This window comes from Salmo salar, chromosome 23, assembly GCF_965601325.2.
Source record: "Salmo salar chromosome 23, fSalSal1, whole genome shotgun sequence".
NCBI lineage: Eukaryota > Metazoa > Chordata > Actinopteri > Salmoniformes > Salmonidae > Salmo > Salmo salar.
In genome coordinates this window covers 48210579-48225777 of record NC_138313.1, presented here as the reverse complement: position 1 = coordinate 48225777, position 15199 = coordinate 48210579, and the positions used below count along the sequence as shown (strand labels likewise).

The 15199-nt window shown below is 41.3% G+C and overlaps 1 protein-coding gene across 3 annotated transcripts in view; it reads right to left on the bottom strand.

Annotated features, from left to right (window-relative positions):
• The window catches only part of cracr2b (calcium release activated channel regulator 2B), a 37022-nt gene extending 22560 nt beyond the window's left edge, over positions 1 to 14462 (bottom strand). Inside the window, exons 1-8 of one of the 3 annotated variants that reach the window (XM_045706011.2) lie at positions 14350 to 14459; positions 13974 to 14086; positions 8093 to 8373; positions 7420 to 7531; positions 7188 to 7314; positions 6864 to 7010; positions 5410 to 5500; positions 2783 to 2878 (exon numbers count right to left, since the gene is read on the bottom strand). In XM_045706011.2, coding sequence (XP_045561967.2) covers positions 2783 to 2878; positions 5410 to 5500; positions 6864 to 7010; positions 7188 to 7314; positions 7420 to 7531; positions 8093 to 8373; position 13974 — 855 coding nt within the window. In that variant the 5' untranslated portion in view covers positions 13975 to 14086; positions 14350 to 14459. Of the gene's footprint in view, positions 1 to 2782; positions 2879 to 5409; positions 5501 to 6863; positions 7011 to 7187; positions 7318 to 7419; positions 7532 to 8092; positions 8374 to 13973; positions 14087 to 14349 lie in introns of all 3 variants that reach the window. The other 2 variants (XM_045706013.2, XM_082968200.1) reach the window with 2 other exon arrangements.
• Positions 14463 to 15199: the final 737 nt, after the last annotated feature.

The following is a 15199-nucleotide window of genomic DNA, read 5'->3' as shown; positions in this document are numbered from 1 at the left end:
GGGGGACTGTGAAGAGACCTCTGGTGGCATGTCTTGCGGGGTATGCATGGGTGTCCGAGCTGTGTGCCAGTAGTTCAGACAGACAGCTTGGTGCATTAAACATGTCAATACCTCTCATAAATACAAGTAGTGATGAAGTCAATCTCTCCTCCACGTTGAGCCAGGAGAGATTGACATGCATATTATTAATATTAGCCCTCTGTGTACATCCAAGGGCCAGCCATGCTGCCCTGTTCTGAGCCAACTGCAATTTTCCTAAGTCCCTCTTTGTAGCACCTGACCACACCACTGAACAGTAGTCCAGGTGAGACAAAACTAGGGCCTGTGGGAAATAGCTGAACTTTACTATGACTAGATATTTAACCCCGTTTAAAATGGCCGATGTTGAAGCGGTAGAACAGACTGACAAAATTAATCATAGAGGTCTTATAAATCGGTTATATTCTAAAGGTAAACATGCTTGGACTATGTCTGTCATTTCCATATATGTTATGTATTATTTTAAAAAGGGGGCGTTATTAATTTGGCAAAATTATTTATTTTCGTGGGTTTTTACCCCCAATTTTGTGGTATCCAATTGGTAGTTACAGTCTTGTCCCAGTGCGGACTCGGGAAAGGCGAAAAATACATAGGCATTAAGTTATGGGTTTTCAAATGTTATGGAATCTAAAAATCTCACATTAGCTGGTAGAACTGACGACATAAAACTAAATCACAGAGGTCTTATAACATACTCCATTCTACAGGTCATTTTCTGGCTCATGTCTTTTTATATTCATATAGCCTGGGGGCTATGTAGCGTCTCATCTGTCACGTTTGGAGTTGTGTCGCTCTGTTAACGCAGACTTGAATTTCGCTTTACAGTTGAGTTGCCCTGGTCGTGTCAGTCAACAGTAACCTCTACCTTGCTACGTTGCAGATTTAGCCAAGGAGAAGGGCCAATGATTTAATTATATACACACACTAGATCAAATCAAATTGTATTGGTCACACACACATACTTAAATCAAAGTTTATGTGTCACGTGCGCCGAATACAACAGGTGTAGACCTTACAGTGAAATGCTTACTTACAAGCTCTAACCAATAGCGTAATTAAAAAACTTTTTTTTTTTAAACACACTTAGCAGAAATGCATGTATTAATGTCTACATTTGTTTTTGCCACATTTATTCTATTCTATTCTATTCTATTGCATACGTACAAATTATATTATGTGAGCTAAACAATGACAAAAAACCCTTAAAGTGTAATTTTTCATTGGAGTTGTAATGTTACTGTCCCCACTAAAATACTTAAATACAGTTCATTTTGGCCTCGAAACTCCATTCATTCCTATCGAGGACTGGTCCTTCTGGAAAGGCCCAATATGGCCGACCTCTGGCTTCAAAGCCTCTCACTGACCAATACAGAGCATCAGCAATCCAGGGTTTATATACATCATTTAGGTGGACAGACAAGAACAGCAGGCCAGTGGAGTATTTTGAACAGCAAAAGTCAGGGGTTAACTGGTAAGAAAGAGGAAGATTTAAGTGACCCAGACACAGGCCCAAAACAAGTTAAGCTAACCCAGTATTCTCTTGACCCTTTTTCGATTGCAATACTAGAAACACACTAGATAAGACACAGAGACAGCAACAGAAGAACAGGATATGATGGAGAGAGATACCAGACAAGACAGAGACAGCAACAGAAGAACAGGATATGATGGAGAGAGATACCAGACAAGACAGAGACAGCAACAGAAGAACAGGATATGATGGAGAGAGATACCAGACAAGACAGAGACAGCAACCGAAGAACAGGATATGATGGAAAGAGATACCAGACAAGACAGAGACAGCAACCGAAGAACAGGATATGATGGAGAGAGATACCAGACAAAACAGAGACAGCAACAGAAGAACAGGTGATAGTGAAATACAGGCAGTGGAAAAAGTAAAACATGTTTTTTCAAAGAATTTGCAGGAGAGGTGAAAAAGCAGTGAAATTACTATTAAAACAATTGTATACTTTTACAAGCAGGACAGAGAGAGAGAGAGAGAGAGAGAGAGAGAGAGAGAAAATTAGAAGACTAAGAGACAGTAACAGAAGAGAGCAGATCACTTAAAGCAGTGGTTCCAAACCAAGGTGTACTAGGTCCCCTGGGGGTATTTGGCCCATCCACAGGAGGTACTTCAGAATACTCATGAGACCGTCGGGTTACTGGTAAAATACACATTCAGGAGAAGAAGTTAGCCAGCCTGCATGGCAACCGTTATTGTTAGGCATAGCGACCAATGTTTTTGCAGGGATTAAATTATTTTGGTTATTTGTCCTCAGATGGAAGGATGAAATAGTATGAATTGACTTTTCAAAATAAGTCATTACAGACATCAACAGCATATGTCAATGAAGTGACAGTGCAGCTTTTGTGATTGGACAGTGAGCATTCTAGGCATTGTTGTTGACCCTGTTATACACTGGCTATTCTGGCACCGTGTTTCTGGTGCTAACGCTGAAAAGTCGGGAGCTAACCTTGCTCCGGAGCGGGGGCCAGCTAGACCTGGGCTAAGACTGCTGCTAGTCCACTTTATAAAGTGTGAACACTCGCTTAGCCCCGGGTTAAAATCTCCCTTTGTACTCCAGGTGAGAGTAAGCACCCTTTCAGTTTGTTAACCAACTCAGATGTAGAAGAAGAAAATGGACTACTTCAAAATGGAGATGACCTCGATGCTCAGTGCTCTCACAGACGTCATAATGGGACAGACACAAAGAGTCATCTAAGTCTATGATGTCTCTACCTCTCTCTGCTTGGCCAGGGTGATCTCCAGTTCCTGCTCTCTCGTCTTCAGCTCCTCAGCAATCTTCTGTCTTCTGTCCCACTGTCTGATACTGTCCTTTAACATGAAGTACAGTCATCATTATCATCATCATTAGCCATTAGTTAGGGCTGAAATACATCACTATATTTTTTTCTGTGTCTACGGGCTGTACCCAGCTAAGCCAAATCGTAGTGAACTAGTAGTGGTAAAGTACCTACACCTCGCGGCATCTCGGTGGCAGTACGATTGGAGAAATGGGGCCAGAATTGGGCTATATTTGCTGAGCAGGTTTGCGCATGTGTAGCAAGAAAATCATCATGGCAACCGAAGAAGACGCTGTGGTCCTGTCTATTGTTATCAAGGGGGGGTAGTGCAGCCGGTTCACAGAGGAGCAGCACTCTGCCAATTCTCAGAATATTGCTTGTTTAATAAAAAGTTTAGACGAAAGTTGAGTCAATATGTCTCGTACGATCGCTTAACGATTCATTAGCATTCTACTTAAACTGAATATGGTTGCATAGTATAACGTTAGACTCTACTGTTGGACCAATAACACCACAGAATAAGGCTACTTAGGAAAAAAAAAAATACTATTCAGCACAATGTTCATGTGGCCTGAACTCAACAGCTCGAAGCACTAGGCTTAGTATGCTTTGACTGAAACAAAACAACAAGAAGAAGTGTAGCTTCTTAATAAATCCCTGTGATTAAACAGTAGTTAAACTACTTAGCCTACAATCTTTCAATAAGATTGAAATGCATATTCCCATGAAACTGATTGGGATCAAACGGTTAGCATGCTGATGCAGCATGGAAGTTTCACTCGTAAAACGTGAAGAACTGTCATTCATGATTAACAGTGATGATGGACTATCATTTTTTTATAAACTGTTTTAGGATAAAAAATAAAAAAATAGAACAAATGATTTGAGCCACTATGCGTAGGTATAGGCAATCATTACATTTGGATGATGCATTGTGGGATATGTATATTCTACAATAGGTTACATTTTGATACCAACTTTCGCAGAAAAATTATGGCTTTTTATTTATATATATATATATATATATTTTTTTTTTTTTGCGCTCCGGTACCTGAAAAAAAGAAAAAGCACTACGTCAGTGATGCTCAGAAAAAGCTGAGACAAAAGCAAGAAAGAAGCAAATATGGGCACAGGACTGGTTATGGAAAAGAGGACAGTATGGATTGTTGGTCTTGCAGAAAGAGCTTGAGGTAATAACAGGTTTAATGCGACTTGTAACAGACGGTTTGGCTGACATCTCACCAAAACGAAGGGCGCACATCGATACGGCCGGAAGGTGTGAGTTGTTATGATTCTGAACGGTCAGATAGCTAAAAATAATGACAAGAAACCGCCTTGTTGGGAATCATAGGTGTCTCGCTTCAGCTCGTTGTGTCTTGCTATTTATTGATAGCTTGTCTTGTTTTGAGGTGTTTTTGACTGATGTCATAGCCATGCTAATACAGCCTGGTCTCAGCCCAAACGTAACATAGTAAACGTAAATGCTTGACACTCATTAGTATGATTAGTTACGTTTGGTATGTTTACATAAGACAGAAGGGTACTTAAGGCAAAAACGATAGGAGGGTGGCTGGTCGGGGTGGACAGCTGTGCATATTTTTAGTTTATTTAACTAGGCAAGTCAGTTAAGAACAAATTCTTATTTACAATGACGGCCTACCCCGACCAAACCCGGACGGCTCTGGGCCAATTGTGGGACTCCCATTCATGACCGGTTGGGATACAGCCTGGAATCGAACCAGGGTCTGTAGTGACAACTCTAGCACTGACATGCAGTGTGTTAGACCGCTGTGCCACTCGTGAACGTCTAGCAACCCAAAGGTTGCGTGTTCGAATCTCATCGCAGACAACTTTAGCAAATTAGCAACTACTTACTACTTTTAAGCTACTTTGCAACTACTTAGCAGGTTAGATAACCCTAAACTTAACTATTTTAGCCAACCCTTCCCCTAACCCTTTAACATAACTCCTAACCTTAACCCTAATCCCTAGCCTAACATTAGCCAGCTAGCTACCATTAGCCACCTAGATAACAGCCACCTAGCCACCAAAAATGTGTATTCGTAACATGTCATACGTTTTGCAAATTCGTAACATATTGTACGAATTGGCTGATGGACACCCACCAAGGAATAAATACCACACGAAACATAACATACACATCAAACTAAAGGGAGTGTCTCGGATTTACGTACAGAATAATACGAAATGCTCTGAGACCAAGTTGGCTAATATGGCTACAATTCGCTAGCTAGCTAAACAGCAACTATAAAGAAGTATTTGAGAGACAACAAGTGCTCATTATGCATTATTATGTTTTCAACCTATAGTAACCTATTGTATGATATATAATTGTAGAATATACATATGTTATAGTTTACATGTTGTCAACAGTCTAAGCCAACCCCGTCTGTTTTTCCACCATAGTTGCGCACGTGTCGGTTTTGTTGCTAAACAACCACCCCGTCTACAGCCCAGCAGACTACTTACATTTACGGAGTGACTTACAGTAAGTAGACAGTGCATACATTTTCATACTTTATTTTCAGACCAGATAGCTACCTGAGCGAGTCGTTTCTCTCTCTCCTCTCTGTTCTGACTCTCCATCTCCTCGTATATGGACCGAACCACCCTGTCATGGTCACTCTCCCGTCTGAAACACAACAGTACATTAGAGTATGTTAGTAAGTATGTTACCAGTAAGTATGTGAAAAGTTAGTATGTTAATATTAAGTGTGTTAATAGTATGTTACTAGTAAGTATGCTAATAGTATGTTAGTAAGTATGTTACTAGTTAGTATGTTAATAGTTCATGTGTTAATAGTTAGTGTGTTAGTGTGTTAATAGTTAGTGTGTTAATAGTTAGTGTGTTAATAGTTAGTGTACTAATAGTGTACTAATAGTTAGTGTGTTAATTGTTAGTGTGTTAATTGTTAGTGTGTTAATTGTGTACTAATAGTTAGTGTGTTAATAGTGTGTTAATTGTTAGTGTGTTAATTGTTAGTGTGTTAATTGTTAGTGTGTTAATAGTGTACTAATAGTTAGTGTGTTAATAGTGTACTAATAGTTAGTGTGTTAATTGTTAGTGTGTTAATAGTGTACTAGTAAGTATGTTACTAGTAAGTATGTTACTAGTTACTATGCTAATAGTATGTTAATAGTATACTAGTAAGTATGTTACTAGTAAGTATGTTACTAGTTAGTATGTTACTAGTTAGTATGTTACTAGTTAGTATGTTACTAGTTAGTATGTTAATAGTTAGTATGTTAATAGTTAGTATGTTAATAGTATGTTACTAGTTAGTATGCTACTAGTTAGTATGCTGAGTTAGTATGTTAATAGTATGCTAATAGTATATTAGTAAGTATGTTAGTTATATTGTTACTAGTAAGTATGTTAATCTTATGCTAATAGTACGTTAATAGTTAGCATGCTAATAGTTAGCATGATAATAGTTAGCATGATAATAGTTAGCATGATAATCGTTAGCATGCTAGTAGTTAGTTACTACTAGTTAGTTACTAAGTATGTTACTAGTAAGTATGTTAGTATGTTACTAGTAAGTATGTTACTAGTAAGTATGTTGGTAAGTATGTTGGTAGTAAGTATGTTACTAGTTAGTATGTTAATAGTTAGTATGCTAATAGTATGTTAGTAAGTATGTTAATAAGTATTTTACTAGTAAGTATGTTAATAGTATGTTAGTAAGTATGTTACTAGTAATTATGTTAATAGTTAGTATGTTAATAGTATGTCAATAGTTAGTATGTTAATAGTAAGTATGTTAATGGTATGTTAGTAAGTATGTTAATAATTAGTATGCTAATAGTATGTTAGTAAGTATGTTACTAGTTAGTATGCTAATAGTTAGTATGATAATAGTATGTTACTAGTAAGTATGTTACTAGTAAGTATGTTGGTAAGTTAGAAAGTATGTTGATGTTTACTGCTCCACTTCACCAGCTGTATGAATTGACAGTCATGTGAATGAATGATATGGGGAGAGAATAGAGACCTGTGTAGAGCCTGTTCCAAACTGTCTCTCTCCCTCAGTGAGTCTTGTAGATGAGACACGGCGTGGACTAGGACATCCTCCAGGATAGAGAGCAGCTCTGGTCTGTCTCTCTGGAGCGCACACCACAAGGTACCCAGCTCACACTGACTGACATAAAGACACACAATACAGCAGGTTACAGGGTTACACAGACACACACACACACACGCAACATAACTCTGTTACAGGAAGCTAGAATCCAAATACTGGTTGCGAATATAAACGTTGGCCGAACTCTCCAAAACGCTTCATCATGTCTTGGAACAATATAGTGTAGTCACTCACTCTTTGAAGAGTTTGTCAGCTCCCAGCTCCGTCAGTATCTGAATAAATCGGAGTTCACCTAGGTCTTCGTTTTCCTCTGTCTCTGTCTGCCTTTTCTCTGTGCTCTCCTCCACCCCCATCAACTCTCCTGCTATCACACAGTCAGACAGAGAAAGAGACAGGGGGGAAATGTGTCAATAGAAGTTATTGGTCAAATGTCCAGCATGTCATGAAATGAGTGAGCGGTACACACCAAGGCCCATGTTAAACTCGACAGGAGTTAGGAATCCGTTTCTGTCTCTGTCCAGACTCTCAAAAACTGACTCCAGCTGTTCTGGGGAGAGAGGTAACTCACCCTGCAGTCTCTGAGAGGAGAGAAGAGAAGAAGAGAGAAGAGAAGAGGAGAGGGGAGAAGAGGGAGGGAGAGAGAAGAGGGAGGGAGAGAGAAGAGGAGGGGAGAAGAAGGGAGAAGAGAAGAGGGAGAGAAGAGAAGAAAATAGCGGAGAAGAGAAGAAAATAGTGGAGAAGAGAAGAAAATAGCGGAGAAGAGAAGAAAATAGCGGAGAAGAAAAGAAGAAAGAGGAGGGGGAGAAGAGAAGAGGGAGGGAGAGAGAAGAGAAGAAGATAGAAGATGAGGGGAGAAGAGAAGAGGGGAGAAGAGGGAGGGAGAGAGAAGAGGGAGGGAGAGAGAAGAGGGAGGGAGAGAGAAGAGGGAGGGAGAGAGAAGAGGGGAGAAGAGAAGAAGAGAGAAGAGGAGGGGGACAAGAGAGGGAGAGAGAGAAGAGAGGGAGAGAGAGAAGAGGGGAGAAGAGGGAGAGAGAAGAGGGAGAGAGAGAGAGAGGACAGGAGAGAAGAGAAGACGAGAGAGAAAAGGTTTAATAAATATGTTAAAGCTTTCTGAATCTCAATCCACTGGACTCACTAACCTGCATATCTCTCTTGGTGATGAAGCCTTTTCCTTCTTTATCACAGAGAACAAACAGCTCTTTGGCCTTCCCCATGGTCTCTGGCTGCACCATCCCAGAAACCCCTTCCTTGAAGCTAGGTGACCCCCCATGGCCGCGCCCCCCTACCCCCCTGCCACCCGGCCTGGGACTGCCACATCCACCTGGGGTTGAGAAGACCTTCTGTCTGAGGCTGCATGGGGATGCAGTTCCGCTTCCCTCACCTACCAACACCTCCCCGTCCTTCAACCAGCTAGACATCACTGGAGGGGAGGGGGCAGGGTGAGAGATGGATGGAGACAGAGAGAGGAAAGGTGAGAAGGAGACAAGGAGAGAGAGAGAGAGAGAGAGGTTACGCTTCAAATGGTGTCTAATCTATTAAAACAACAGTCTCAACCAGTCATGTGATGTCAGTCAATCATCTATTCATTATCCCACACAGCAACAACAAAAAGCTGCTATACGAACTTTCTAGCAATTCAATTGTTGTGTTTATATAAGCTGTTAGATTAACTTCCTAGTAATTATATTGTTGTGTTTATATAAACTGTTAGATTAACTTTCTAGTAATTATATTGTTGTGTTTATATGAGCTGTTAGATGAACTTTCTAGTAATTATATTGTAGTGTTTATATGAGCTGTTAGATGAACTTTCTAGTAATTATATTGTAGTGTTTATATGAGCTGTTAGATGAACTTTCTAGTAATTATATTGTAGTGTTTATATGAGCTGTTAGATTAACTTTCTAGTAATTATATTGTAGTGTTTATATGAGCTGTTAGATTAACTTCCTAGTAATTATATTGTTGTGTTTATATAAACTGTTAGATTAACTTTCTAGTAATTATATTGTAGTGTTTATATGAGCTGCTTAGAGAAAGAAGAAACAGAAAATGGTAACACAGCTCAGTTACACAACCACCCCTCACGATTCTCCTTCAAGCTTTCCTTTATCTGTCTGTCTTTGTGTGTGTATCATGTCTTCTCTTTTAAGTGTTTACAAAGAATCCTGTCAGGTCAGGATCCTGCGGCTGCTCTGTTTACATTAACTGAAGGGTAGCCGACCAGGCCATGCAGATACTCCCTTGTTAAACATTACAGTACAGACCACACATAGTAAAAGTGTTTTTGTCTTGAGCTACTACAACAGGTGCTAGCCACGTCATGAGTCCGTATTCATAAAAGCACCTAAGTGTAGCAGTGCTGGTCTTAGGATCAATGATTGAAGTGGATTTAACAAGTGACATCAATAAAAGGGGATCATAGCTGTCACCTGGATTCACCCGGTCAGTCTATGTCATGAAAAGAGCAGGTGTTCTTAATATTTTGTATATTCAATGTGATAGATTATATATATATATGCATATATACTTATCCCATGTTTTCTTGGTGTTACAGCCTGAATTCTAAATTGATTTAAAAAAAATAAAAAAAAATCTTCACCCGTCTACACACATAATGACAATGTGAAAACCTGTTTTTAGGAATTTTTGCTCATTTATTGTAAATTAAATACATAAATATCTAATTTACATAAGTATTCACATCCGGGAGTCAATACTGTAGAAGCACATCCAACTTTGCGGCAATAGTTTGGGGAAGACACTTCCTGTTTCAGCAAGACAATGCCCCCATGTACTAAGCGAGGTCCATACAGAAATAGTTTGTCGAGATCGGTGTGGAAGAACTCGACTGGCCATTTTCGTGAACGGGGTAGTGTACCCACATACACACACAGTGGTCAGTTAATTAGGTACACCCATCTAGTACCGTGTCGGACCCCCCTTTGCCTCCAGAACAGCCCGAAATCTTAGGGGCATGGAAACGTTGCTCAACTGTTATCAAGGGACCTAACGTGTTCCAGGAAAACATTCCCCACACCATTACACCACCACCACTACCAGCCTGTACCGTTAACACCAGGCAGGACGGGGCCCACGGACTCATGCTGTTTACGCCAAATCCCGACTCTCCCATCAGCATGACGTAACAGGAAACCGGGATTTGTCGGACAAAGCAATATTTTTTACACTCCTCAATTTTCCAGCGTTGGTGATGGCGTCTCCACTGGAGCAGCTTCTTCTTGTTTTTAGGTGATAGGAGTGGAAGCCCACCGGACCTCTGCTGCAATAGCGTCCCGAGATGCCGTTCTACACACCACTGTTGTGCTTCACAGTTATTTGCACGATTTTTGCCAGTTTCCTTCGACCTCTCATCAACAGTTTTTTGTTTGCCGCACCATTCTCGGAAAACCCTAGACACTGTCGTGCGTGTAAAGCCCGGGAGGCCGGTCGTTTCTGAGATCCTGGAACCGGCGATCATACCACACTCAAAGTCACTTAGGTCACTCGTTTTGACCACTCTAACATTCAATTGAACAGTAACTGAATGCCTTGATGCCTGTCTGCCTGCTTTTATATAGCGAGCCACAGCCACGTCACTCATTGTCTGTAGGAGCAAACCATTTTCATGAACGGGGTAGTGTACCTAATAAACACTGAGTGTACAAGAATTACAAACACCGTCTCTTTCCATGACATAGAATGACCAGGTGAAAGCTAAGATCCCTTATTGTTAAATCCACTTCAAATCAGTGTAGATGAAGGGGAGGAAACAGGTTAAAGAAAGATTTTTAAGCCTTTATATAATTGAGACATGGATTGTGTATGTGTGCCATTCAGGGGGTGAATGGAGAAAACAAAATATTGAAGTGCCTTTGAGCGGGGTATGGTAGAGTTTCCCGTGTGTATCAAGAATGGTCCACCACCCAAAGGACATCCAGCCAACTTGACACAACTGTGGTAAGAAGCATTGGCGTCAATACGTGCCAGCATCCCTGTTGAACGCTTTCGACACCTTGTAGAGTCCATGCCCTGACTAATTGAGGCTGTTCAGAGGGGTAAAAGGTGGGGTGCAACTCAATATCAGGACGGTGTTCATAATGTTTTGTCACTCGCAAAATGACTTGTTGACTGTTCTAATGATGTAACCAGTTTATAATAGCACACCTCCTCAGGCCTTATTGCTTAAGTATCCCATTTGTAAATTGTGTAACCCAAACATGATTAGTGACTTTTAATTTCTTAGGCTAAGGCTATGCCTAGAACACTACGCATAGAACACTACCATTCAAAAGTGTCCTTGTCTCCTTCATTGTACCACTAGTGTATAATGTAATGTGTGTGTGTGTGTGTGTGTACACTGTGTAGCCAGCATCCTACAGAAGTGAAGCACCCATCTGTTCCATGTGTTATCAAACAGTAAACAGCCCAAGGGACATTGTGATGGCATTTCCAGAGAAACAAATTAATTGGTTCACTATCAAGTTACAGCTTTACATTTGTGGGGGAAGTAGTGAAGGAGTGCACAGCTCAGCAAGAAGGAGAGATTATTCGGCTGCACACCATTATATCTGTGCTTGCTTGAGCTTTCCTGGGCTTTAATGGAACAAGAGAATAGTCCCAAAACCGCAAACCCCGTCCATCTGTCACTCCAGGCAGGCTAGAGCCAACGCTGAAAGTATTTGACAGATTTCTAATAGTATCTGAACCCAGGTCTGCCCTCCACTGAGCACCAGGACATAGATAATACTCACCAGGATGGTGTCATGTGATGATACCCTCTGTCTGTGCATGTGTCTGTGCGTGTGTGTGTCTGTCTGTCTGTGCGTGTGTGTGTCCGTCCGTGTGTCCGTCCGTCTGTCTGTCTGTCCGTCCGTGAGTCTGTCTGTCCGTCCGTGAGTCTGTCTGTCCGTCCGTGAGTCTGTCTGTCCGTCCGTGAGTCTGTCTGTCCGTCCGTGAGTCTGTCTGTCCGTCCGTGAGTCTGTCTGTGTGTCCGTCCGTGTGTCTGTCCGTCCGTGTGTCTGTCCGTCCGTCCGTGTGTCTGTCCGTCCGTCCGTGTGTCTGTCCGTCCGTCCGTCCGTGTGTCTGTCCGTCCGTCCGTGTGTCTGTCCGTCCGTCCGTGTGTCTGTCCGTCCGTCCGTGTGTCTGTCTGTCCGTGTGTCTGTCTGTCCGTGTGTCTGTCTGTCCGTGTGTCTGTCTGTCCGTGTGTCCGTCTGTCCGTGTGTCTGTCTGTCCCTGTGTCTGTCTGTCCCTGTGTCTGTCCGTGTGTCTGTCTGTCCGTGTGTCTGTCTGTCCGTGTGTCTGTCTTTCCGTCTGTCCGTGTGTCTGTCTGTCCGTGTGTCTGTGCGTCTGTCTGTCCGTGTGTCTGTGCATCTGTCCGTGTGTCTGTCTGTCCGTGTGTCTGTCTGTCCCTGTGTCTGTCTGTCCCTGTGTCTGTCTGTCCCTGTGTCTGTCTGTCTGTCTGTCCGTCTGTCTGTCTGTCCGTCTGTCTGTCTGTCCGTCTGTCTGTCTGTCCGTGTGTCTGTCTGTCCGTGTGTCCGTGTGTCTGTCTTTCCGTGTGTCCGTGTGTCTGTCTTTCCGTGTGTCCGTGTGTCTGTCTGTCCGTGTGTCTGTCTGTCCGTGTGTCTGTCTGTCCGTGTGTCCGTGTGTCTGTCTGTCCGTGTGTCTGTCTGTCCGTGTGTCTGTCTGTCCGTGTGTCTATCTGTCCGTGTGTCCGTGTGTCTGTCTTTCCGTGTGTCCGTGTGTCTGTCTTTCCGTGTGTCCGTCTGTCCGTGTGTCCGTGTGTCTGTCTGTCCGTGTGTCCGTGTGTCCGTGTGTCTGTCTGTCCGTGTGTCTGTCTGTCCGTGTGTCTGTCTGTCCGTGTGTCTGTCCGTCTGTCTGTCTGTCTGTCCGTGTGTCTGTCTGTGTGTCTGTCCGTGTGTGTGTCTGTCTGTCTGTGTGGCCATCAGGTGGCATGGCCAGGGGAAAGGGACATGCAAATGAAGCATTTGCAGTGGTTTTGCATTGACATAACCATTACGATTGCCTGCAATTATTATGTGGTAGAGAGATATGGTAGAATGAATGGAATCAGAATATATATATTAGTACCAATAGACCTAGGCATCAAGGATTCTACAGTGATTTCGGCCTATACTTATTCAAATTAAACTATTTATTTTCACATTTTCTAACCGAAACTTCCGACTGGAAAAAAATAGTTTTTTTTTTTTTAATTCCATATAATATATAATTCAAAGTTACCCTATTAGATAAAATTCCATCAAAAACAGAATCCATCAAAATACTTCTGAGTTCTTACATTCTGTGTTGTTTACCATTTACCAGACAAACTGGTATGATACTTCTGACGAGAATATAATATGCATCTCAAAAATGACTACATGTTTAAAGATAATACCATAATATGCACCCCATATTAACACATTATTCTGAACACATTGAGAGATATTTGATGATACCACATGAAGTACTTGGAAATATATAAACGACTAAAAACATGAACCATATAAACGATTTAAAGTTGAGAAAAAAAACATGAAATATATAAACTCCTAAAAACATGAACCAACAACATCTCTCTGCCATGTCTTCTTACCTGCTGTCTAAGATCTATGAAAATACATGTATGCTAACTGTACTAAACCATTTAAAAGGTAAATAAAACAACTTTACTTATATCTAAATACCACCTTTAGAATGTAGATGGGTTTATAAAATACTTTGTAGTGCTTATTCATGAATAAGAATAAAGTAAGAATAAAATACATATTTATAATTCAGTTTGTTTCTTTAATCCAAAACTGAAGTGTTCCTACTCAAGCCGTGGTTAATGAATAACTACAGAAAGCAATGTACAGTAGTTAGGGAAACCTGATCCACTGTGAAGCTATGTATTATTAAAAAGCTAAACAGTAAGGCGTTCATTATCACATCAACTAAAAACAACATTTATATTATGACCCTGCCAGTGCAGAATTGAATATGTAATGGTCGTAAGATATAATACTCGTAACATACTCGTTTTGAAGCGTCCGACTCACCTCTCCGATACTTGTCCCAGGTGTCAACCACCTGTGTTCGCCGAGGGACTTTAAACTTTCCCTGCAAGTCACTAGAGGGCGCATTGGAACCTGTTGGTGTTACCGTAAAGTTTCGTGAAGCGAGACATCCCACTCCCTCGTGTTTTCTTGTTTCAATGGAAGATAATCAACTAAGTAGACCAGACCCAGCTGCAATCGAATTGGCGTCTATGGGAGAGCCACCCCTTTAAGTAGACAGGAACTGACCATTTTTTTTTCTCAAAATCTTAATTTATCCACAATCTTTGGTGTAGATAAGTAAACATGAAGTACGCAAAAGGGCTATGGGTATTTTATCAATTAGAGGTACTCACCTCCTGCGTCCTCTGTCCTCACTCTCTCGCCTCCTTTTGAAACTGGTCAAAAGGAGAGAATGTGGATGGAATTGCGCTCGTTTGAAATGAGACGGCACTTTTCCACTCGTGCGTCATTAGGCAAATGACGTTTATAAGGGTGGATTCCCCCCAAAATGTTTGCGATCAAAACAAATGGAAGTTTGTTTTGCAATACATTTTATATATACAACAATAAATTCCATGTTGTTTCTGAAACGTGTGGATGGTTTTCTCTTCCAACAATACAACAGCTGATTCAAATGGGGTTCACCAAAAGGTGGCTATCAAGGAGGGAGGGGGACCTTACTGAGTTTGCCTACTAAGGAATGTATAGGCTCTGTGATTGACACGCTCCTCGACCACTTATCGGTTTCTGGGTCACGGAGGAGTGCGGGTCATGGCTAGAAAGGATACCGAATTTGTCAAAGTGACGTTATAGGCCGGTCTTTTCCAGGTGCGCCGATACTGTAGAGCTGTTACAGGAATAGTATTTTACTAGCCTGAAAGCTTTTGAAGACCATCTGAAGTATTATAAACAGGAAACAAGGACCACATTTGTGGTAAACAGAAAGGATGAAGCGTCTGGACAGAAGGGTGAATTCGAATTCATTCAAGGAGCGTTATTAATCTAGGTCGTTAGTAGTGGAGGCTCCTCAGAGGAGGAAGGGGAGGACCATCCTTTTCAGTGATTTTTCATTAAAATAAAAATACTGAAACATTTAAAAGTCATCATTTTTAGATAAATCTATACAAAATATTCACGTCACCAAATAACTGATTAAAACACATTATTTTGCAGTGAAGGTCTACAGTAGCCTCAACGGCACTC